At 50.4% G+C, this 23,429-nt stretch overlaps 1 protein-coding gene across 1 annotated transcript; it reads right to left on the reverse strand.

Annotated features, from left to right (window-relative positions):
* Nucleotides 1-528: 528 nt before the first annotated feature.
* Nucleotides 529-20,016, reverse strand: SLC17A9 (solute carrier family 17 member 9). Its single transcript, XM_035547995.2, has 13 exons — nt 19,819-20,016; nt 12,265-12,462; nt 10,570-10,709; nt 9,839-9,938; nt 8,969-9,099; nt 8,133-8,229; nt 7,151-7,247; nt 5,007-5,094; nt 4,660-4,694; nt 4,029-4,144; nt 3,604-3,659; nt 3,186-3,215; nt 529-3,096 (listed from the first exon to the last, which is right to left on the reverse strand). Exons 1-13 carry the CDS (start codon nt 19,923-19,925, stop codon nt 2,933-2,935), a joined length of 1,359 nt encoding a protein of 452 aa, XP_035403888.1. The 5' UTR covers nt 19,926-20,016; the 3' UTR covers nt 529-2,932.
* Between the last annotated feature and the right edge of the window lie 3,413 nt (nt 20,017-23,429).

Raw genomic sequence — 23,429 nt, forward strand, 5'->3', positions numbered from 1 at the left:
GCACAGCGGCACTGGGGCGCTCTTGGCCACTCGCTGCCCACCCGGACCGGCTGTGCCAGCTGTGCCAGGGCCAGGTGCAGCTCTGGGCAGCCACATCCCAAATCTAACAGCTCCCTCTGTTGGCATCTGCATGAACCTATCAACGAGGATGTAAAAAAGTTGGCAATTTATTATTTTTCAGTCTCCAGGTGGAAGGCGGTCTGTCCGCCGGGCATGTCCCACCCAACAGAAGACTGGTTTCATTTGTGTTATTGCTCTAACAACTGACACCAAACCGTGTCCCCTGATGCCGGGGTCTACAGCTCTGCTGAAGACAGCTCTTCAGTCATTTTTCCAAAATAAGACGGAAAAAAGCTGTAGCATATGTGTGAGGATGCTGTGGAGATCCACCAGCCCAGCTGCTCTCCCAGCCCAGCCTCTCAGCCCTAGGGAGTCGGTCTCACTAAGCTCACTCCAGCTCTGTCTGTCTCTTACCGACCACGGGAATGAGCACCTCTGCATTCATTTTTCAAGGAAAACCACAAAATCAGTGTGCAAATGATTTGCTGCCTTTATTTTTCAGGTCCTTCCATAACAAAAAACACTCTGACAGCAAGCTTTGGCAAGGCTGCTTAAACTAATAACCGTACAGATATGCAAAAGGGTTTCAATACTCTGCTGAAGATGTATGAACGTAATGAAACCTGAGCCTCAGGCCTACAACTTCGTGGCCAGTTTACAGAAACGGATAATGCAGACAACCCACCAGAGCGCTAGCTGTTGTACAAGGAAGGCACAGCCAGCATCATCGGTTTGATCACCTGGGACTTTCCTTTGATGATCTCAGTTCCACATCTCCCAGCCTGCAGATCCAAGAGGTGGCCCAGCTGCCTCATCTGAACGGGAGTGATTTAAACCGAATTCAACTCTTCCACAAGAAATGGTGTAAGCAGAAAAAAGAACCGGAATCCACTCCTTGTTCTCCTGAGTTGCACCACTGAATGGCCAAGACGTTTTAAAAAAAAAAAAAAAAAAAAACATTTTTTTTTCTGTGTTGCTATATGAAAGGATGTGCAAGCAAGCTGCTCAGCTAGGAGGAGGGACAGGGCTGGCAGAGATGCCTGGCTGGCCAGCCTGGGCTGCATTTGCTCTCCCCTGTTACCTGTTGATTTTAAGAAGCTTCACAGCAGCATCCGGGTCCTGGCTCTGCAGCACCCCAGCCACAGGGCTGGACCCATGGCAGCAAACGGCCTCTTAGGGAAAAAAGCAAAGAAGAAGAAAAAAGTACTCATCGCTCTGGCCCCAGCTTAGACCACACCGATGCTATCTTCCCTCGAGAAGACACCAGGCAGCTGTATCTTTATCTCTTAATACCCCCAATAACTAGCTCAGCTCAGCTTAGCGGCACCCATTACTGTCTCTGCAGTTAAGTATTTTCATTATCAGCCCACCTATTCAGAAACAGCAAGGTATCTTCCAAGAAATCTGGCCCAAACAAAAGGAAAAGCAGGATTTTTGGTTTTTTTTAGGGACAGTGAATCAGAATCTATAGCTTTCCTGCGCTGTGAGTACAGTTTCAGCCGCTGTAAAGCCAAAGCCGTGATGCTGGCTGTGCCCTCCTCGCTAACCGAGCAGCACTGAATTGTTCTCAGCTCCAAAACTTGGGCTGCAAGCAAGGGGTGGGAGGAAAAGCAATGACTTACTTTAATATTAAATGTCACGTTTAAAATAGAGCCCACAAAACCAGAAACTGTAGGCTGGTAAATCCTTCCCCTCTGGAAATACTGTGGGTTTCGGTGGGAGTACCACAGAAAATAAGCATGCAGAATCAGGCCTCAAGTACATAAAATATAGAATTTGGTAGTTAAATTTAAAAATATTTATAAATAACTTAAGACATTCAGGCTCAGAGGTGTGAACAGACACGTATTTCCCCTAGACATGGGGAACAGCACGGATCCACATCCAGTACTATGGGTCCCCAACGCAGAAATTCACTTTATGCTTGAAGTAGAAACAAAACGTGCCCACTGCAGGCTCTTTGGAAAGTCTCCTACACCCCTCTGAGAGCACGTGAAGGACACGTCTGATGGAGCAGAGAGCGTTTGGGAGCACGGACCCGTAGCACTGAGCACGACCTATCCTTCCTCTACATTCACAGCGTACGGCAAAAGGGCTCCCAGAGGACCGCTGGGCTGCACCCACACCGCGCGGCTGTCCCGTGTCCTGCCGGGCTCGGACACGGAGCAGAGCAGCCAGGGCATGGAGGGAGCCCTTGGGCTGCTGTGAGCAGCCTGGTGTGGTCTGCAGAACGGATGCAACCTCCTGCCCAAGGTGCACAGCAGGCACCCAGCCAGAAACCCTCGCGTGCCGCAAAGGGAAGCCTTGGATTCGTCTCACAACCCATTCCCTTGTGCACCCGGGCTGTACCTGCCGAGCGGGCTGTAAAATGAAGGCACGCGAGGGACGGTTAAGGTCAGAGGTACGTTCTTTGGGGTTCTTCCTTTCTTTTAGTTCAGACAAAATGTGTTGAGTGGTGGTCCACGAGCTGGCAGTCCTCCACGCGATCACAGGGAGGCAGAGCATGGAGGGAGCGACGCTCCGCATGGCAAAGCAGCTCCATCGATAAGCTGGGAGTGCAAACTGCAGCCCCACCGAGCAGGGCAGCCCACCTGGGTGTTTGTCCACTGGAAACGGACTGGGGCAAACCAAGGCCAAAATCTCACTGGAGACGTTGAGCTGGATGGCTCTACAGGCCATCAGCCATGCCCTGAGCACAAAAAATGAACTCTAGAAGTCTTTTCTGCTGCGGGCTTCATTCAGACCCGCTAAGTACTTGGTCTCAGTATTTTTTGTTAAATACCTACAAAAAATAATATTCTTTGGCACTTGTGCAACAATGACACATAGACGTGATGCTCCCCTATCCTTCCTCTGCTTGCTGGACTCCTCTCTACAGGTCAATGTACGCGGAGTCCGTGTCCACGCGCTGGGCCTCCCCAAACACCAGGAATGCACAGAGCCCGATGCTGTTGACAGCAGCCACCAGGTTGAAGACAGAAGTCCAGGAGCCCGTCGTTTCGATCAGGTAGCCAGCCAAGTACACACAGATGACTCCTGGGCACAGGGGGAAGAGAAAGAAATGCACAGGCTGTGGGGCCGCATCCTGCCCGCCCACAAGGATGAGCTGCAGGAAGGTGCCTTACCTAGGAGGGCTCCACCTGTATTTCCAACACCTGTAAAATGAAAAAAAGGGAACTGTCATTTTGCCTTGTCTCATGGGAACCAGGTATTAGAAACCCAAAGACGCGGGCAGCTTCACCTGGCTTCCCACCCGAGCCCTGATCTTGGGGGGCAGCAAAGTGCCTTGCTGGTGGCAGGGCCAGCACTGCTTCTCCTCACCCCCTCCCCTTCCTCCAGGTGGCTGGAGGAGAAAAGAAGCAGCAGCCTGTGCAGCCACCTGGCCCCAGGGAAGGCAGCTGCACACACAGAAGGGTGCCGAGGCTGCAAGCACAGAGCAGCCGTCCCAAAGAGCTACAGCTGCTAAAACCCAGACGCCCAGCCCCGTGTGCCCCCATGCACAGCACCTCTCCAGCACAGCCCCAAGCCCAGAGGAATCCTTACCGAACAACAAGCCAGCGCAGGAGGGGGCCAAATCTTGCACGTTTACTGAAATACCACTAGTGAGAAACAGAGAGGGGGAAACGCTGGTTTTAATGGAGCACAATTTACTTTTTCATCATTCGCACAGAGCTTAGCTTGTCACACAAATGGAAGGAGCCTAAACAACCCACGGCACTGGCGAGAGAAGACAAGGAGGGAAGAGGCTGAGAGTGGGGCAATGCAGGAGAGAACCAGAAGGGTTCAGCTCCAGGCACTCAGAGGGCCCAAACCACAATTCACCTCCTGCTTCGTGCCCCTGCTCGCAGCACGGCCAGCCCCTCCTCGGGAAGTGCCAGGTTTAGTGCCTCAGTAAGGCTGGGGGCAGCCTGCTCTGTGAGCCCACAGTGACAGAGCTGAGGGCTGCAGCTCATTGCTGCTCTCATTACCTGTGGTTAAAGGTCTGGAGTCCGACCGAGGCCGAGGCGAACACTATGGCTTTGCAAAAGCTGGATGTCTGGCCCAGGCACAGAGCAAAAATGCTGGAGACGCCGGAGCCGATGACCTGGAAGAAAGGGGAAACGAAATACTGCAGCGGATCTTCTGTGAGGCAGAAAGTAAGCCCTTTCGCAGACAGACTGTGCCCTTTTACAATGTGAACAGCTCGTGTGCGCGGTGCTCTTTGAGTCTTTGCTCCCCCCAGACGGACACGATGGGGGCACAGGCAGTGCAGCGCAGTAGGCAGGACACGTCGTGCTCTCTCCTGGGTTTTCTATCTCTGCTCATCCTTGCACTGCTTCTTCCCTCAGTATCTAAAGGGCCCTTTGCAGTGACAGCGTACAGCTGGCCCCTGCCTGTGGAGTAAGAGCTCCTCGGAGCACTCACACAGCTCCAAGCACAACGTAACTGTGGGTCCACGCTCTGCTCCTTGCTCAGGTTTTCCTCTGCATTTCATTTCCCATACACGCCAGTCAAGTCTGTCTGCAAAGCTACAAAACCTCCCCCCTGCAACCACCAACCCAGCCCCGTAAGCGATCTGATCTGCCTCACAGCAGCAGCATGCAAGCAGAGGTCTCTTACCTGCATGAACTTACGAACGGTGATGGTCTTGTACCCTGGAAGAGAAAGGAAGAGTCCCACGTAAAGACAGAGCAACAGGTTTCCTTGTGCTCCTGCCAGGAGAGCACAAGGTAGTGGATTTCAGATGGCCAGAGCTCATCTCTGGATGGATACTGTGAGATCAAAGGGAGCTCCAAGCACTTGGATGGGACTTGGACCATGCAGTATTTACCCCACTTTCATATCAGAACTGCATGCTGTCTGTTTGCTGGGATTTCTCCACCTTAACAAGCCCAAGTGCTCCCATCCTGGTTCTATTCCCAGACTGTATAGAATAAGAGCTAAGGAAAAGCCAAAAGAGCTCTTACCCTGGTTAATTAAATGATCAGACAGAAATCCACTGAACAAGCTTGTTGGAATTGCAACCAGCCAGGGGACTACGTTAAACACCCAACCCTGAAAGAGAGCAAAAGTCGAGAGAGGGCTGCTGTCAGAGCTCAGCTTACTTGCAGATGTCTGTAGAAAGGAAAAAATGAAGGGATCAGGACTTCGTACAGGATCTCTACCCCCTTCCCACCACAAGCTCTCAGCTACAGCCCGCAGCTCTCCAAAACCTGCAGCCCATCAGGCACAGCACAGGGCTGTAGCATTTGGTAGGTGTGTTGCCTTTCCTTCTGTCTCCGTGACCCTACCTCCAGGGCAGAGGCAGAAAGCTCAGAGGCGAGGGATTAAACGTGGCAAAGTTTAGTGTTCAGCAAGGTGATGTGGCAGAGAGCCGCAGAGCTCTGGAAAGCAAGTTGTGGATGTTGCTCTGCCCCGAGGGTCATCAGAAAAGCTGCTGGCAAAATTTCCAACAGCAGCTTCAACCTCATTAGCAGCGCTACTGCAAAGCTGAGGGAATGTAGCTGGATTTTCTAATGCCAGGATTAGGTAACATTACAGTAGCAACATACTTCAGACTATTTTCAATTAAGCAGGCTTGCTGCACTTGTAATCACAGATGATTGCTGGTCATCTGGATTACAGCTGCTCACAGGCGTTTTGGTGCCCAGATCCCACGGGGAGCTGAAATCAGTGTGTGCTGGGGCCGGGCTTCATCTCAGTGGGTCGAATCAACCCATCCCTCATCCCCTCCAGCCCCCTTTGCTGAGAGCCCACCTCCCCACGGACATCTCCCTTCCTCCCTTGCCGCATCAGGATGCGTGGGAGGGCTGAATAATCCTGCTTTTGAATAATCCTGTTTCAACTGCTCCTGGAAATCATACCAGGGCCCATCTGCATCTTTCAGCACCTTTGAAATGTTGGTCCTTGGTCACTTTTGGAAATGTTATCCCATAAGGTTTGTGGCGTAATGTCCGTGGCATCTCGTGACGCCAGCTGGGGTCACCCAGCAATCAGTCCCAACACACCAAGGCCACCCTTGTCTCATCCCATCGCCAAAACCCTCCAGCCAGGTGGGCTGCAGGTGGCAGACTGCACAGCGGTGAAGGCATCTCACCTGCAGCAAGGGTGTCCGACCAGTAGGTGACATAGTTTTACCATGCTACGGATTATCGTCAATCCCTTAAAATCGAGCATTGTCAAGCATTATTAAAATGCATGAAGCGATTATGGGATGCAGGAGCACTATATGGAGCATCTTACATAAGAGCACCATGATACAAGGCTTAACAGATGGCAAATTACTGCCACACAAGCATATTACCAGAGGTGCACAGATCTTGTCACAACAATATGTTTACTGGCTTAATACACGATTTTAAAATAAATATCAAGCATGCCATAAAGCGCCTTACAAATGTAATGTTAAAAGGCATTTGTGAGCAGCTCTGGAAATTACAAAAAAAAAAACCTAACAGAGCCATTGTGGAAAAGGATGTCTCAGTTTCTGAGAACAAGATAAAAATAGTAGCTCTCAGCCCAGATGAGTCTTGCCTAGGTTTCTGAAAAATGGGAACGTCGTTTGTGCTGAGGGGAGGGAAGCTTTAACAGTGTTTTTAGACTACACATTATTAATGGTAGTTAGCACTTACTGGTGGTATCTCTGAGCTATACAATGTCAATATAGTTAAAAACCGGTCATTTACAACGGCATAGTACAATGAGCTCCATGCCATTTGAAGATCATCCCTCCCTCAGAAGAAAAAAAAATAATTATAAAATAAAATAAAATAAAATAAAATAAAAATGCAGTCTGAAAACCAGACATAACCCTCTCTTCCCTGCCTGGAAGGTGCCCCAGGTCTGCCTCACTTTAGCATCCCTCACCAAGCCATTAGAAACCGGCCTCTGCCTACCAAGAGGGAGGATGCTCGTGCACATCTCCAGGTGTATGCATGGAGAAACACCTCCTGACCCCGCAGGGAAGCCTCCCACCTCCTCCTGCCTCCCAGCCTGCTCTCACCAAACCCCTCTGCCTTCCCCTTGCTCCCCAGCCCACCCGCTTCGGTGGGCACCCAGCACCATCCCCTCTGCACGGAGACCAGCCCTTCCTGCGTCTCAGCCACCTTACCTTTGACTCGGGGAAAGTTTCCTTAAAGAAAGTTGGCAGCCAGGAGAGGAGAGTGAAAAACGTGCTGGATGTAGAAAGCTGAGCGATGATGACAGCCCTGAGAAAATACAGCGGGGAGGGAATAATCAGCACTGACAGGTCACGCTGGGCGAGAAAGGGGCATTCTAGCAATGCAGTATTTCACCTCCTGGTCTATAAATAAATCCCTTATAGCACTGCCGTTGCTTCCTGAGATTTTTTCGCAGATAACTACTGCTCTGGGCTCGCAGCACCACGCATTCCCCAGCTGCCCTCACCAGGGCGGATGCCTGACGTCAGCCGTGGGTTCAGGCCAGGTTCACCACGGCTGTGACCGTGTGAGCACACTTCCCCAAAGTCCCCCCAGCACGGCAGGAGGTGTCATTTAGGGCTTTCTAAGGCTGTGGTATCAGCAGAAGTCCCACGGTTATTCAAGGCAAGAAAGGGCAGCAAGCTCCATCACCCTCCTCCCTGTCTTTAGCAGCACCTGGGAACCTGCTGCCGTGCTTGGATGAGCCTCACTGCAAAATGCAGACTCCCCCCCACCCCCAAAATCTCTATTCCAGAGATGCCTTGGCAGCAATGCAAACCCAGCCCGTGCCTCCCAGTGCCCTGAGCAGCGCTGCTCAGCAGCCCACTGCAAGCAGCATTTCTAACACGTATGGGGAGCATGGCTTTGGAGGAGCACCACACTTATCCAGGGAAATGCCTCCAAAAGAGAAAGATTTGCCAGCAATATTTAAGCCTAGCATTCCTCCAGACAGAACAAACCCCACCTTTCATAAAGCTCACGCTTTCAGTTCTTTATTTACATATGAGGGATTAGAAAATGTGGTGGTGTTTCCCAAATACTTAAATAAGAGAACAAGCTCAGAAGAAGCAAGCAGACAGAGGTGGCAATGCCGCGGCGCAGAGGAGCTCTCCCAGCCGGCTGTGGCTGCGCAGGGCCACTTCAGCTGCCTACCATATGGGTGCCTTCGTAAACAGCTGCTTCCAGGGCACTTTGCTCTGCTTGGACATCGAGAGGCCTCTCGTTAAATATTCTATGGGGATGGTGAGTTCTGCAGGGAAGGAAACGTACAAAGGAAAGCTCTGATCAGCGATATTCTGTGCAGCTGGAGGGAGCCCTGTGAGACCTGTACAAGAACCTTAAACCTCTTTCAAACTCTTTTTTTTTTGTAAAACCAGCATTGGATGCTCATGAAAACACCTTGTTTATGTTCACCAAGCATCTTCCACTGCATCCACGCACTGCCCCACCCAGCCACCTTCCCAGCTGTTGCATCTCTCATCACAACTGGACAGAAATCTCTTGGGGCAGGGACGAGGTCTGCATTTAGGGCAGCACCAGGCACAAGATGAGCTGGGTCCCTACATACCACACACATACTAAGAGCACTGTAGCCAGGTGTAATGGTTTGCCCATGTGTGGAATTTCTCCCAGACAGTTATTCAGGAAGAGATATTCAGATTAACCGCTTTTTCAAAGCTCTGTGTGTAGATGCTCTTAGTTGGGAATAAGTATCTCGCCCTGCTTAAGCTTAATCCACTTAGAAGATCACGCTCCGCTTGGTGTTTTCACTGGTGCTTAAGAGTACTGAGGAGTCAGGGCGACTCTCAACAGCAACATAATCCAGTGTGGGACTGAAACAGCAATGTAAAAGCTCAAAATCTTGTTTCTGGGTTCAGCATCTTCGGCCAGACACTACACAAGATACCCGAACAAAATTCACTGTGTAAAACCAGGCAAGCCCTTGGAAACCCCAAGCCCTGCAGCCCAAGGGGTGAGGTTGAATTTACCTTTCTCTGTCAGCAGGTACTTGCAGGTGCAGTAAACCCAGAGCAGCGTGAGCAAACCAGAGAAGTAGAAGACGCTCTCCCAGCCGTACCAGTCCAGGAGCAGAGATCCTGCACCACCGATCACCAGCGTCCTGGAAGGGAAGCCGCAAGCTGGCTCTTGGGCCTGCCAAGGGCTGGCCGAGGACACTGGGATGGCATGGAGCCGTAAGGGAGGCTTCCTGGGATGGATGCTGTACGTCCACCTGCTGCACCCTGTGGCTTTGCAGCCTGCTCTGGTACCGGCAGGGCCAGGTCCTGAGCTGGGGATGCTCAGCACCTCACCCCCGAGCTCTCAGCTGCAGACTGAGTCCCGCTTTTCCCACCCCCATAAAAACAAAGCGATTAAATTCAGTGGTATTTCTATTTGGCTTTTAAGCAACTCTTCCGTTTAGAAAGGAAATTCTCGTAGAAATAGAAGAGATGGGAAAGTTGTATTATCGCCATCTGTCAGGGAGGACAGGTAAGCAGTCTCGCGCTGACCCCTGCTCTTCCTACTGGATCAGGCTGTTCCCCATAGTAATTAAATATTGCAAACGCTCTTCAAAGTCTGTCTTGGAAGGAAAGAAAAAAAAAACACCACATAAATCCTTGACACACACAAGAGCAAACCGTGCATTTCAAAGACCACAAAGTCTTCAGCAGCGTGTGCATGAGAGCACAGACAGCAACTGCCTGAGGCTTCCCCAGCTACAACCGGCATCCTCAAGGACCCAGGAACCTGCCTGTACTTTGGGCTGCAAGTTTTGCCTCCAACTATTTAATGTCCTTTCATCACCGTGATGTCCTGAGATTGTCACTCGCTGCTCAAAGCCATCTGCCTTTTGAACTTACCCGAACTGCGAGCCGGTCCCCACCGTGCTGTAGGTGAAGGCTCGCTCGCTCTCCCGGACCCTCTGGGACAGCAGGCTGGCCAGCGATGGGAAGTAGACCCCTGAGCAAGGGAAGGAGGGCAGGGGGCTGTCAGGGTAGGCCCTCACTGGCAAACCAAAGGCAAATTTAAAAAATGCATCAAGAGCTAAACACTGAGACAAAGCAATGACACTTTGCATGAATTCAAAAGAGGGATATAACAGAGTAAAGGAATCCATCACAACGAAAGGTTTGTTTGTGTCTTCTCCATAATTCCATTCCATCATCAAAACTGCTACCGTAAGTTTATCAGTGCCAGTGCTGCAATTTGGCAAGGGGAAAGGAAAACCATCCCAAATTATCCAGAGGTTTTGGCAAGGACCAATTTTCACCAAGTGCTCTGAAGGAGTTTTAAAACACAGAAAAATCTAAATCTGATTCCAGAAGCCAGCAGCTGTAGCTTCTTATTGTGGCAGCCCATGCTTGGCAGATAGATTTCTATGGGGGAATGATTTGTGGGTGACTTTAGAAATGTTACGCTTTTTTTTTCTACAGAAGCTCCAGGTGCAGAGGCAGCTTTGAGACAGAGGCTTGCTTGAACACGCAGGAGGAGTTCACGCACTGCAAACCAAATGGCTTGCACCTGAACCTGCGAGCCCCGAGCAAGGAGCCTGTCGGCAGACAGACACGCGTGCTCAGGACACAGGTCTCACCTTGCAGCAGCCCCATGAGGAACCTGGAGCAGGTCATGAAGATGAGATGGGCAGAAGAGATGTGCATGAGCAGTGGGGTGATGACTGTCAGGAAGCCCCAGGCTGACGCTGAGAGGAGGAGGACTTTCTCTCCTCCTATTCTGGAAGACAGAAAACGCGCATCAGAAATGAGCAGCAGGAGGAAGGGCAAAGGCCCTTTCAAAAGTTCAAGCATTCTTCCCAGTTCAGCTGGTTTTTAAGAGCAAATTGTCCGTCTAACCTGTTCTTCTCCTCTTAGAGAGGTCTTAGCCCTGCGGGGAGCAGGATCAGCGGAGCTGGCCTCCTCCCTTCCCACCTCCATGGGAGCGTGGGACCCCACGAAGGGGCCCGGTGACAGCCCCGGAGCAGGACACGTGCCAGCCACCAGGACGGCTCTCGGTGGGTGCTGCCCGTCCAGCACCAGGCACCAGCACGCAGCCACCCCAAAGACTTGTCCCTGATGCAGGGGAAACCCAAGCTGCTGCTGCCCTTCTGCTTTTCTTAGACACTGACCATGTCTTTTCATCCATCTGCTCTCCTGCACCAGCTACTCCTTCCTGTTAGCAGCTGGGGGATTTTTTTTTTGCTGGCATTTGCTTGCAGACTATTAAGGAACATAACAAAATTGCACAGTGCACTGCATGGATAACGCACTCCCTCCAGGCATGCCCTTCTCACAAAAGGTTTCGCAGGAAAGCCCTCCTCACTAAGGAGAGGGCGGCTGGGGAAAGGAATGTGAGTGGCTAATTAACCAGATCTTTCCTTACAGCTAGCTGGGGTAGTTGTTTTTTAATTGATGTGATAGACCAAAGGCATTCAAAACATGATGGAAACTCTGATAGGGGCTTGCTTGGGAAAAAGATTGCACAAGAATGTAGGGTGGAAACACTGGAGGTGCCGAAATGAAAATGAAGACAGAATAGATTATTTCAAATAGAAAAAAGCTGTAGTCCTTGCAAGAAGGAAATCTTTCATCTTGTGGTTAGTGACTGCAGCCATAAACCCTTCCAAACGGCTGTCAAACACAGCTGGGATTAAACTGTTTGTTAATGGACAAATAACACTCCCAGAGAGCAGCAGCTAGGAACCACGCAAGAACTCAGCATTTACCACTTTCCTAAAATCAAGTCCACTTCACACCCACTATTTCTTTTGTCAGCTTCACGTGTAGGGTTGTGGGTTTGCTCTTTTTATTGCAGTTACTGAACCAGTGGTAAAAACCACCTCCATCCGAAAAAAATACGCTGGTATAAAAGTGCTCTTCACCGTTTGAAGGTGAAAAGAAACCACGGTGGTCTAAGTGTCCATTAACATAACTGCAGGCCTCTTCTGGCAGCTGTGTGGGAACTGCCCAGGCAGTAATTACCGTGTGGGCACTCCCTGTGTTTGCTGGGGATTTTGCCTGTACAAAGTCCTTCCCTGCACGCCGCACTGTGAGCATGGCACCAGTTTGAAGACCCAGGAATGTGAGCGGATAGTCAAAACCACACCTGTACTTCCTGAATCAAGGCTGTGGCAAAGCTAACAGAGAACCCCATAAAGCTTCTCCCACACGTAGGCTTCACCCTCCACCCCGTTACGGTCCCAGGGTGAAACCTGGCACTGTCAACCGAGAGGTCAAAACCAAGTTAGGTGACACTGAAAAAGCCCGAGCAGGGGAAAACACAATTCCAGTACTGGTCACTGATATGTCCTCCGATGATCTGCGTCAAGCAGTAGCCCCAGAAGAAACTGCTGAGCACGACGCCCGACTGCTTCTTGTCCCAGCCGAAGTGAGCGCTCAGGGCGACGGCGCAGATGGGCACGGTGACGCGGGCGCAGTACAGCAGGCACGTCCCCAGCAGCAGCATCGCCATCCACACGCGGCACGTGGGCCTGCAAGGAGAGAGCAGAAGGTGGGAAAAAGGCCGGAGGATGATGTGCCCGGCAGACAGGTGCCCACCAAGCACTTTTACAGGTGGGACTGGTTTGCTTGCAAGCTGTAATGAGTTTGTCCTGATAAAAAAGGTCAGCACAATCCCCCTGTGGCACAGTGCTTAGAAACACTTGGAAATGTGTTTGGTTGGTGACTTTCAAGCATTATGCTAACTTTTATCCCAAAATTATTGTGTCTGTCCGCAGGCTGCAGGTGGACTAGGCTGCTCGGGAGCTGCTGATTGTAGGTCAAGGGGAAGGCAGGGCGGAAACCTCGTTTTTTATCCAAACAAAAGCTTTTGAAACTGTTCTTTAAAAGGTAAGGGTAACAAAAGGAAAGGTCAGTGCGTGACACGCTGTCTTGGTAGCAAATATTTGTTATTTGGCATTCCTGCCCATTCCCCAGGGGAGGTGACATGTCACCCTTCCTAAAAACAACAGAGGTGGAGGCAAGTTTTAGGGAGAGACAGGACGTGGTGGGGCTGAACAGCCCAGAGTGAGGAGCGAAGTCATACAGCCAGACCTGGCAAGAAGTTTAGGATAACGTTAGTAAGGTTGTGCTCGTAGTAACGCTCAGTTTTGGTCTGTGATCCTCAGCCCCAGGACGAGAGCTCAAGCAGATGACCAGGCTGGCAGTATTTCTTCCTTCAACACATGCAGGTGAAGTCCTGCAGGCTGCATCCACCTCTGCCCGTGAAAAAGAAGCTCAGTGAGAACATAAACTACTGATATTATTTGTATTTGGTTAATTTTGTGCCCAGAAGCCAGAGCACTGAACAAACAGGCTCTCTTTGCTCCAGAGATGATTGTGAAATTCACTGTACCAGGCATTAACCTCGGTGCTTTCCACCCTGCTACACATCCCCGCCGTCTGCCCAGGGAACAACCTGGGTCACTTTTATATTGAAATGAGCACTTACTCCTCTGTGCTGGGTTTATGATAAACGTAGGTTAATCCCACACAGCACAAGCCCATTTATAAACGTGTCAAATGGCCCGGCACGGAGGGAGACAAAGGAACAATGAGAAGTAAAACACACCGAGCAGTTGTGCCCGCTGGAAATGAATTTATTGCTGTTTCCTGACAAGGCAGACAAGCAGCTCCGTGCCGGCTCCTGGCGGGAGGAACTGGGAGCTTTCAGCAGAGCTTTGAAGGTTGGAACCATCCTTATTGTGCACACAGAAACGTACAAAACAGCACAGGAACTAAAAAACCTCACTTATGTTTGCTGGGAGAATAAGAAACCAAGGGTTGACCTGCCTCGGTCACCTGAACCGGCTGACAAACGCCCTCCTGGTCTTACGCCGCTCGAAGGGCATGCAACGAGCACGCTTTAATTTGCTGCACAAACAATTTGATTTGTTTTTATCACCTGCGGATGAAAGCTTTGTGCTGGCCGCCCAGCCAGCACCAGGAGCTGTGGCTCCGACCAACTTCAGTTTGCTGCGGCAAAGCCCAAAAACCGCCGGCTCCTGAGTGTCGGAGCCAGCCCAGGAGAGCCTGGGCAGCGGTTTGGGTGCAGGAGGCACAGGGCAGGTGGAGCTAGAAATAAAAGGAAGCTGCTCAGCAGAGCCCTCAGAGGGATTTCCCAAGGCTAGCCGGTATCAGATGCACGCCTGTGCCTGCCAAACCAGTGCCTCTGCCCCGCGGACATGGGCAGCTGCCAGCCCGGAGCGCTCAGCTCCCTGCTATCCACAGCAGCACAGCGCCCATTTATTTCAGTTCTTGAAGTTGAGGTGACCAAGTAAATGCCTGCAATGTGCGTATGTTTACTATTATTTAGCTGCCAAGACAGTTTTCCAAACTGCACTTTTCTCCCTGGAGCACACGGAGACCTTTCTGAGCTTCCCCGTGCCTGGAGCTGGGCTGGGCGCTGCCTCTTCTCCCAGCAGCTCTTCTGGTGAGCACAGCAGCACTCTAATGGGATATGAAATTTTCATTTTTTCCCCTGTAAGGCTGCATAAGGTATGAAACGGAGAGAAAAAGGCCTGCACAGCTCAGCTCTGTTCCCTCCTGGAGGTGTTTGCAGCAAGGGAAAGCGCAGCCCGCAGGCAGTAACACCACTGTCTGGGGGAGCTGCGGGCAGGGAGCACAGGAGGAGCCTCACTCTTTTCCAAAACCATTGCGTATGATATATAAAACACGACATGGTCTAGGTGCTCTCTTCGATCACTGCTCCATTCTATAATTTCATGCCCTTTTCTTGTATTTTTATATGCATCAGTAGACACTTCAGACCCAAACAAGCAGGAACTCTACCGAGGGCTTCCGACTGCCACTCGCTCTGCAGGCAGCACGTCCAGCTAGGAAAATCCCCTCGAATAATATGAGTGTCAAATGTAATCATTGGCTGCCCACACCCACCTGAAAGCATGGCAAGAATTATTTCTCTGCAAGGACAACGACGTGCTTACATCAGAGGAAAGAGCTTTGTAAATGCATTTTCTCCTAATTACAGTTATCACAGAGCCTGCCGGTGAGTCAATGTTCTGCTCGGTGCACAACAACAACAGCAAAGGTTACAGGAGAAGCCTTGACTAGCGCAAAGGAGAAAAAATAAAACTGCTTTAGGAGCTAAGGAATAACGACAAACCGAACAATAGTTTTTGTAGCTAACACCAGCCATTCAAGAAGCGGAGCTTTACCAGAATTAGCAAATTTAACTCAATCGCTTCCCTGATGAGGGAGCAACAACCCGTGCTGGTGATAACCAAACTGAGTCAGAGGCAGGTTCATCTAAACCCACGCAGAAGGAAGTCGCAGGTGTCGGTGCCGTCACGCAGACCGAGCTTCTCAGCTGCTCCCCGGCCGCACGGGGCAGAAACCGCAGCGAGAGGGGCAGCCACCTCCGAAACCATCGGGGGGCGAAGCTCCCCGGCCTGCCTGCAGTCACCCCGCTGACTCAAGCGGTTGTTGCAGGACTGCAGCAGCTCCTCGCCGCCCGGCCGTGCTCTCCTCGCCCGTCACACCTTCTTCCTTCTCGCAGGGAGCAGGCGCCTGCAGGTGCATCCCCTTCCACGCGCCGCCGGCGCCCTCCTCGCAGCCAAAGCAGCCACGCAGCTAGAAAATACTTCCTATTTCATAAGCCTCCAACCACCACCCAGACGGGCTATAATTAGCACCGAGAACTATAATTGAGCCCTAATGACTGTTCCTGGGTGGCTTTTGGATGGCAGCAGCCTTGTGTCTGAGCAGCCCTGTCTGGTGAGCCTGGGTTCTCCCCCAAACACAGCCCCGGGCGCTGGGTGGTCATGGTCACGGCTTTGCTTCAAAGCATCCAGTGCTTCACCTGGGACCTGGATCCCACCAAGAACAGGTCCCCAGCCTAGGGCACGGCGTTTAATATTGATTTTTAAGGATGCCTGGGACATCCCGCGGTGGAAGCGGTGCCAGCAGCACAGGGTATCTTTATTTGCAGGGTGTTTTCCTGCTGGAGGAATTTCTCCAGTAGGTGCCACAGAGCAAATATTGGTTCAACTTTATTTCTCTTGCCTTGCCTTGCTCCTTTCCCTCGGTCTGCAGTCGTGTTTGCAGACACTGCAGGTCACTGTTAAAATGGACTCGCTGGCGTTGAGGCTACCAGTTAGATTACAGCTCCGTGCCACCTTCAAGGCACGAGCCAGGAGCGCCAGGTGGTTTTTTAGGTGGTAAGAGAGCTGTGCAGACCACGAACGGTCTGCCCCAGCAACAGCTTTTGGATGGAAGCCGTCTCCAGTGCTCGTGGGTGCTGCCCAGAGCTGGAACTGGAAGGGGCAGAAGCCTTCTTGGCGTAGTTTCCTCCTGCAGACAGGGACCCGAAGTGGCTCTGTGGGAGAGGCACAGAGGATACGTGCGCTGGAGCCACTCGTTCATCCCAGCCACCCACAGCATGCACGCGCCCATCCCTGCAAGAACCCCAGGAGGAGCAGGATGGGGACCACAGGGTGGCATCAAGCTCCCAGCCACGCCATGGGGCCACCACCTGCAGACCAGGGGCATTTTCCTCCTCGTGACCCATTCCCAGCCCCATCAGAGTATCATTTTCCCCCATAAAGAACTTCTGTCCCTGCTTACCTGCCTCCTGCTTTAATTTACAGTAATCACCACAATTACAGCCTGACTGATGTGGTCTGACACAGCAGTCGTGCAGACACTCCCGGGCGAGGAGATAATACCCAGGTAGTTATTTTTAACCTGGTTTGACAATCCTCTCACTTCTCTCTCTTTGTTTTTCTTAACAATTTCTCCTACCCTTGAATATCTAACACGCTTGTCAAGACAGCCCTTTTTTTTCCCCTCCTCAAGCTGACTTTGTCGTGCTGCTACCCGGCTCAAAGCTGGTGATTTCTTGCTGTCAAAAGTAGCTTTTGGGTTTAGAGGAGTCTTTTTTCCAATCTGCCAGCTTGCAGCCAGCTAGAGCAGCACGGAGGACACAGGGCTTTTTTACTGGGAAAGCTGCTGATTTCCTGTTAGCCTCCTGTGCACAAACTTCTTCCGCAGAGCCACAGATGGCAACAAAGTGGTGTTCAGCGAGCGCAGCTCTCAGTTTATTCCCTCTCTTCATTTCTTGCTTTCGGCAAAAGCAAAGATGAAATTAGATTTCAGCAGCTCTCATGAGCTGGAAATAGTTGTTTAGTCCAGGTGGAGGAGGTGGGAAAATGTAATAATAAAGCACATGCGTGCTTTGCACGCTGATCTAAGGACATGTACGGATCAGCCATAAATGAAATACGTGCTTAAATTCAGGGTGAGGAACTCGTATGACTAAAAAACCCAACCACCAAAAAAAAAATATAACTAAAGCCACAGCATCGTGTTGACAAAAGATCGGGGCACAGAGCTCAGAAAAACAATGTGACCTCTGGCTCCGGGCAAAGAGCGCAGTCAGGCGACTGGAGGCCAGCATGTGGCCAGTGGTACAAGCCCTTTTATCTGTGGAGCTTAAAGAAACTGCTATAATAAACCCTTGTCTTCAGGTGTAGCCAGAGGCTGGGAGATGCAGAGTGGTTTCAGGAGCCATTTCCTTCCCAGGACACACTGACTTCTCTGTGCTCTGTTTCTCTCCTGGAGGCACCATCCGAAGCGTTGTCTCCACGTTGACTGCTGGATCTGCCCAGGGCTTTGTGTGCAGCCTTTGGCCATAGATTTCTCTTCTGGGTGCTTTGGTCTTCCCTCCTGTTCAACCAGAGGTGCTACCACACATCTGCTGAAGGGATCCCGCTTGGCATGGTGAGATCTCCAGGCAGAAAGCGCTATCTAAACATCCAGATGTGCTAAATAAACGTGCAAGCAATTTTTCAAGCCCCAAACAGAAATTCCCGAGGGTTGATCTTGGAAGAGAAAGAGCAGATGTGTGATAACACTGGAAACCTGCAGAAAAGTTTGGGAAGGGCAGCGGGAGAGGCAGGATAAATCACAGGGCAAGAACAGTGGAAGAGGAAGGAAGAGCCAGCTGAAAAAAGGGAGGACAAAAGAAGAAGCGGCATGAACAAAGATGGAAAAATAAACCTGCCACGAAGATAAGTGCTTATCTCTCCTTGCACTGACGGTGCAGACAGATCTTGGAAGGCTGCCTGGCATGTCTTTTGTTGGAGCATGAAAGGAGAACCTGTGCCATTTCCCCCACTCGATAAAACCTTGCCTCCATGGCAATAACTTATTACTTACTTGGAAATGTTGACAGCTATTTATTTGCATGTGTTGTTCAAAAACTGCCCACCGAATAGATTTCAGACCGCCCAACCAGCCGCGTTCTGCAACCACCAGCCGGCCCCCGACCTGCTCGCGTGAGCTGGCAGCAGGCTCCCCTCGCCGTCCCCATGTCTCGTTGGCTTTAGACCACAAAACGTCCCCAAACAAGGGCTGCAACCACGCGTGTGTGCGGCCGTGCCTGACGGGGACGTGATCTCTGCCTCTGTGAATTACGGCAATAGAGATAACGAGCTGATTAGAGCTACGCTTGTCCTGCTGCTCCTTCACGTTGACCGAATTCTTTCAGTTACTACCAGCGTTACGGTCGGAACCGTTTCAAAATATGTCTTTCTTGGTAAATGTTTCATCAGTAGTCTTTTGTTTTAGGAAGTGTTATAGTTGTTCACACTTTTAGAAGATATTGGGAAGCTGGAAGGTTCATTCTGGCCAAATGTATGAATTTTTTTCTCAAGAAAAGACATCTAAGTGGAAACTTTTGTTTCATGAAAATTTGACTTGTGGTTCTTTGTCTCCCACCACTACCAATTCACGAATACTTAGGAAAAAGTTACAAAGGGGGTGACAAAGAGAAGGAATTTTCGTATTTGCTTTGGGGGGGAATCTTGAAATTTTAAGCAACACAAGTGCCAAAGGTTTGTGAGACCTACCCGGCACTCTTGGGACCCTACCTCAGGGGGGCAGCTTGAGGCTGTGCCACCACCGCAAGAAGGGACTGATGATAAACTTCAGCCCACCTCAACCACCCTGAACGCTGCCAGAAGGGGCAAATCCTCCCCTTGGCCACGCGTTCCTCTGTGTTGGCACCGATGTCACCGGCCCCGTGGCTGACCCTCGATGCTGCCACGGCGGTGGGTTCACCATGGGGACACACTGTCCCCAAAGCAAAGGGGAGCAGGCAGCCTGACAGGCTCAGCACCTTGCTCAGCACCGTAGCAGCATCAAGACAAACCTATAAAATCCCAAAAGCGTGGGGGGCAGTGGGGCAAAGCCCTGGCTATGGGGGTCCTGGCTTGCCTGTGAGCATCACTTCCAGCTGCCACAAGACACCTCTGCAACATCTGTGACTGTAGGATTATTAAACCGTAGGATTGTATAGTTGTAGGATCAGGTGCCCCACTAGGACCAGGACCAGGAGAAGCGTTGGAGCAGGGGTCCCAGGAGCAGCACAGCCCCACTGCAAGCACAGGACCAAGCACGGGACCACCCTGCTCTAAAAGTGGTCCCTTCGGGCTTAACGGAGGCGCTAATTATTTTAATGACTTAACTTGACAAACAGCTAGCGCTGTCAAGCTCCCGCCCAGCTACCCGCCTGGACTTTATCTTCATTAATTCCTATCACCAGGACAAACATCCTGACTGGAACACTTCGATAAAAACCTCACGGTAGTTCCAGCGGCGTGTTTAAATAACTGACCGCGGGCCAGAAACGAAAGGAGGAGATTTACTTCGTATTTTTAGCCGCCCCCCCGCGTTTCAGAGCAGCCCCGCGCCTGGCCCACCGGGAGCACCGGGGGCCGCGGGACCCCGTTTCCGACCCCCGGGGCCGCTCGGAGCGGCTCCCGAAGCCGCTTCTCCTCCGAGCAGCGGCGGCTTTTCCACGGGCAGCGCCCCGCAGGCAGCCTTACCTGGGCCAGAAGGGGTCCCCGGCGCCGTCCCTCCTCATGCCGCGGCGCTGCGAGGCCCCGGGGCCGCGCTCGGCGCTGCACAGCTCCGCGGTGCCACCCGCGGCCATGCGGGCAGGGCAGCGCCTTCCGGCCCCGCCGCCTCACACCGAGACGGCCTCCTTCCCTCACAGCCTGCCGGCCTCCCCCCGCCGGGCCTCGGCCACGTGTCGGCGCCTCCCCGCCGGGCCGGGCCGGCCGGGCCCCGAGCCAGCACCGCCACCGCCCCCCGAGGCCGTGGGGACCGGGACCGGGACAGGGGCAGCCTCGAACCCGCAGCCCCCGGATCTGTGCAGCCCTCAGCCCTCACCTCGGACCGATGGGCTCCTTTTGGTTTAGTTATTAAGAATTTTTTTCCCCCCTCCGGTAAGTAATTGCACCCCCACAGCAACACGATGAAGGGGTAACAGATGTCTCAACTAAAATTAAATTTTACTGACTTTTCAACTAAAATTAATTTTTCTTTTGCATGCCTGTCCTGTCCCTCCTGTACCCGAAAGTTGCCATGCTACTTGTGGTGTCAGGGACAGCCCCCTGCTCCTCCAGCTTTCAGATTTGTTTTATTTTTCAGGTTTGCCAGCAGAAACGTCTCTCTCTGCTTCTTAAGATTTAGAAGTGAATACAATAGTCCCACCCAAATTTAGGGAGAAAATGTAACAGGAATCAGCGTTGTCGTAGCCCGATTTAACTCTGTTGGACAGAGCCGTTGCCTTCCTGTAAGTGTCACGGAGATGTAATCAGGCTCCCTTATGGAAATAGATGATTAAAATAATGATTATCCCAGTCCAAAACAAGAGGAGGCATGAGTCACTTCAGGAGTATGAATGAGCAGGTGGAGGAGCTTTGTTAAGATGTTGTACAGGTGGCCAACAGCAGCTTGGGTGCAGGCATGGCAAACCTTAGGTCAGCAAAGGATGGAGAAGGAGCCCCCGCACAGCCTGCCAAGGGCATACACGGCCCTTGGGAAAAAGGTACTGAAGCTCCTGGGTTACACTAAAAAGTACAGGGCACAGGTGCACAGCAGGCTTCTCCCATCTGCAGCCAGGAAAGCCAGCAGCCTGTAAATGTTCAATAAAATTAAGACTTCAGCAGAATAGCACTCAGCTAACTCACTCATTCTTCTCCGAAGAGGAATACTTTTTCAGTCCCTGAAAAGCAGTTAGCTTAAATCAGGAGAAGTAACAGCATTATTGAGCTAAACCTTACAGAATGAAGCAGTAAAATGTTGTTTGCACTTCATAGAAACAACTCCAGAACCAGGAGGCCCCTAGCGCTGACAAAAGCAAAAATCATAAAAACATACTATGTTCTTTGCCTCAGCATTTCTTCCTCCAAGGAAAGAGGTCTCCCCAAAAAGGCATCTGGCACAGCCACATACAGTTGTACAGGCCTCCAACCCATACAGAAAGCAAACAATGCTGACAAGTTTGGCGAGTGGAAACTGGGGGGAGCTGTGCAGAGTAACCCCAGGGCTTAACCTTCATCAGATTGTAGGCTTTCCTTCAATTATTTGGACAGGAAATTAGAAACTATGCAAAGAAGGTATTTTTATTCATTCTGTTACTGTGTCTGTTTCCAGAAGAGGGAGCCAAGTCATGAAAAAATGCAGCCAAAAATCAAAACCATTGTTCAATCTGTTATAAGGGGTGTATATATAGTTGTTTTTGTTGTGGTGGTTTTGTTTTAAGTAGCGTATATGTTTGGAGTTAAATTGATTCCAGGCAGGAGGGGAGATGAGTGCTGATGTAAGTACTGAAGTGAAATGTAGGTAATAAGGTCAAGAAAGAATGGAAGAGACGAGATTTTGGGCACGATACAGTACTCACAAATAAAATCTTGTACCCATACTTGAGTTACTATGTTAAGTCTCATTTCTATAGGATGCACACACATCCAACACTGACACTGCAACGTTGGCTTATTAACTTACTAAAATTGATTGAGTTTGGAAATTGAGTACATCAAAGTTTTCTGTATTTGTACTCCTCCAGTTCCTCCCTACTGCTCAACATCACCTCTTCAATCAAAAGGTTCTTTGACTGATTTGTTTCTAATGTAAAGATCTAATTTTACTTTCAAAAATAGCTGCAGTTAGAAAATGCGTTTGAGTGTAAAATTAACAGCCAGCTTCTAACATCCACCACATGCACATAAATGATTAAAACGTAAAAGAACAAACATTATTCCTTTCACTGCTTCATAACTTTCTGGAAGTAAACTTCCCATCAGGCTGATTAAATAGCAAATGGAAATAACACATTAGACAGGTGCTGACTCCAGAAAATAATCTTACTCAAGAACACAACCTCCCCTAGTTTTTTCTGTGTTCAGCTTTATCTGTCCAAAGATTAAATCAAACAAATGATTATTTGGTTAGTATTCAAGCAGACGTTTACTATGACTGCATTTTACCACACGATGGCTATATTATGTGGGTATTTTATGAAGTTGAGCACAAACCATGATGCAGTTATGTATTTCTGAGAGGATGTGAGAAGAGAAATAGGCTCACACATTCCATAAAAGACAACTGTTTCTTGAAGGAACGGTCTGACCGCAGCTTTAAAGAGCCCTGCTAAGTATGAGCAGTTTTAACATAACTTATTCCCAAACCAAGGAAAATGCAGGTGGTTTCTAGCGCCAAACAACAGAAATTTGCAAAATTGCTGCAGACAGCTATGTGCGGAAAAATAAGCAAATGATCAGAGAAGTTGACAAAAGGGAGATTGTTTTTAAATGAACAGCAACTCCCATGCACAAATTCATCCAGGTGGGTATAAGGTAGAAGCATGTTATTGGAATTCCAGCTTAACACATGGAACACAAAAAAAAAACCACAGGATTTTCTGGTTCTGAAGTGCCTGAAGGTAGCGGTGTGTAGCCCACCAGTACTTTGGCCAACCTTGTCCTTTATTTCATAATATGAAAGCCAGAGGGGAAAGGGAAAGAATAGAGGGTCCTGTTCGTACGCTTTGGTTTTTGTCCCCATACAGCTGTGCAAGTAATGTGAACTACAGACACAGACACAGATTTCTAGGTTGGAAGAGACCTCAAGATCATCGAGTCCAACCTCCGACCTAACACTAAGTACTCCACTAAACCATATCGCTAAGCTCTACACCTAAACGTCTTTTAAAGACCTCCAGGGATGGTGACTCCACCACCTCCCTGGGCAGCCCGTTCCAATGCTTAATAACCCTTTCGGTAAAGAAGTACTTCCTAACATCCAACCTAAAACTCCCCTGTTGCAACTTTCGCCCATTCCCCCTCGTCCTGTCACCAGGCACTTGTCCTACCTGACAAGCAGGGTTGGGGACAGATAGCTTTGCTCATGAATTCTACTGTTCCTTTGTCATTAAGAACTTTATGGCAGAAACTAATACTGACCAGTTGTTTCTAAACAGAGAAGATCTACAGTGCAGGTCAGAACCCATCACAACTTGCTGTAGTGTAAAGGGAGACATAGGGCAAAGTATTCCTTGTTATCATTTTATATTCAGCCAAGTATCTGAAGGATGCTTTCAGCTGCTGACAACAGGAGGCCTGGCAACCCGTGAAGATAAGACACACAGGAA

The sequence above is a fragment of the Cygnus atratus genome, chromosome 16 (assembly GCF_013377495.2).
Source record: "Cygnus atratus isolate AKBS03 ecotype Queensland, Australia chromosome 16, CAtr_DNAZoo_HiC_assembly, whole genome shotgun sequence".
Taxonomy (NCBI): domain Eukaryota; kingdom Metazoa; phylum Chordata; class Aves; order Anseriformes; family Anatidae; genus Cygnus; species Cygnus atratus.

Excerpts from the sequence above, each read along its gene's own strand:
- SLC17A9 (XM_035547995.2), bottom strand. The coding sequence starts at position 19,925 with ATGGCCGCGGGTGGCACCGCGGAGCTGTGCAGCGCCGAGCGCGGCCCC. Across the intron at positions 12,463-19,818 it reads GGGGACCCCTTCTGGCCCAG|GCCCACGTGCCGCGTGTGGA; the intron begins GTAAGGCTGCCT and ends CTCTCCTTGCAG. Across the intron at positions 5,095-7,150 it reads AAACTTTCCCCGAGTCAAAG|GGTTGGGTGTTTAACGTAGT; the intron begins GTAAGGTGGCTG and ends GCTCTCTTTCAG.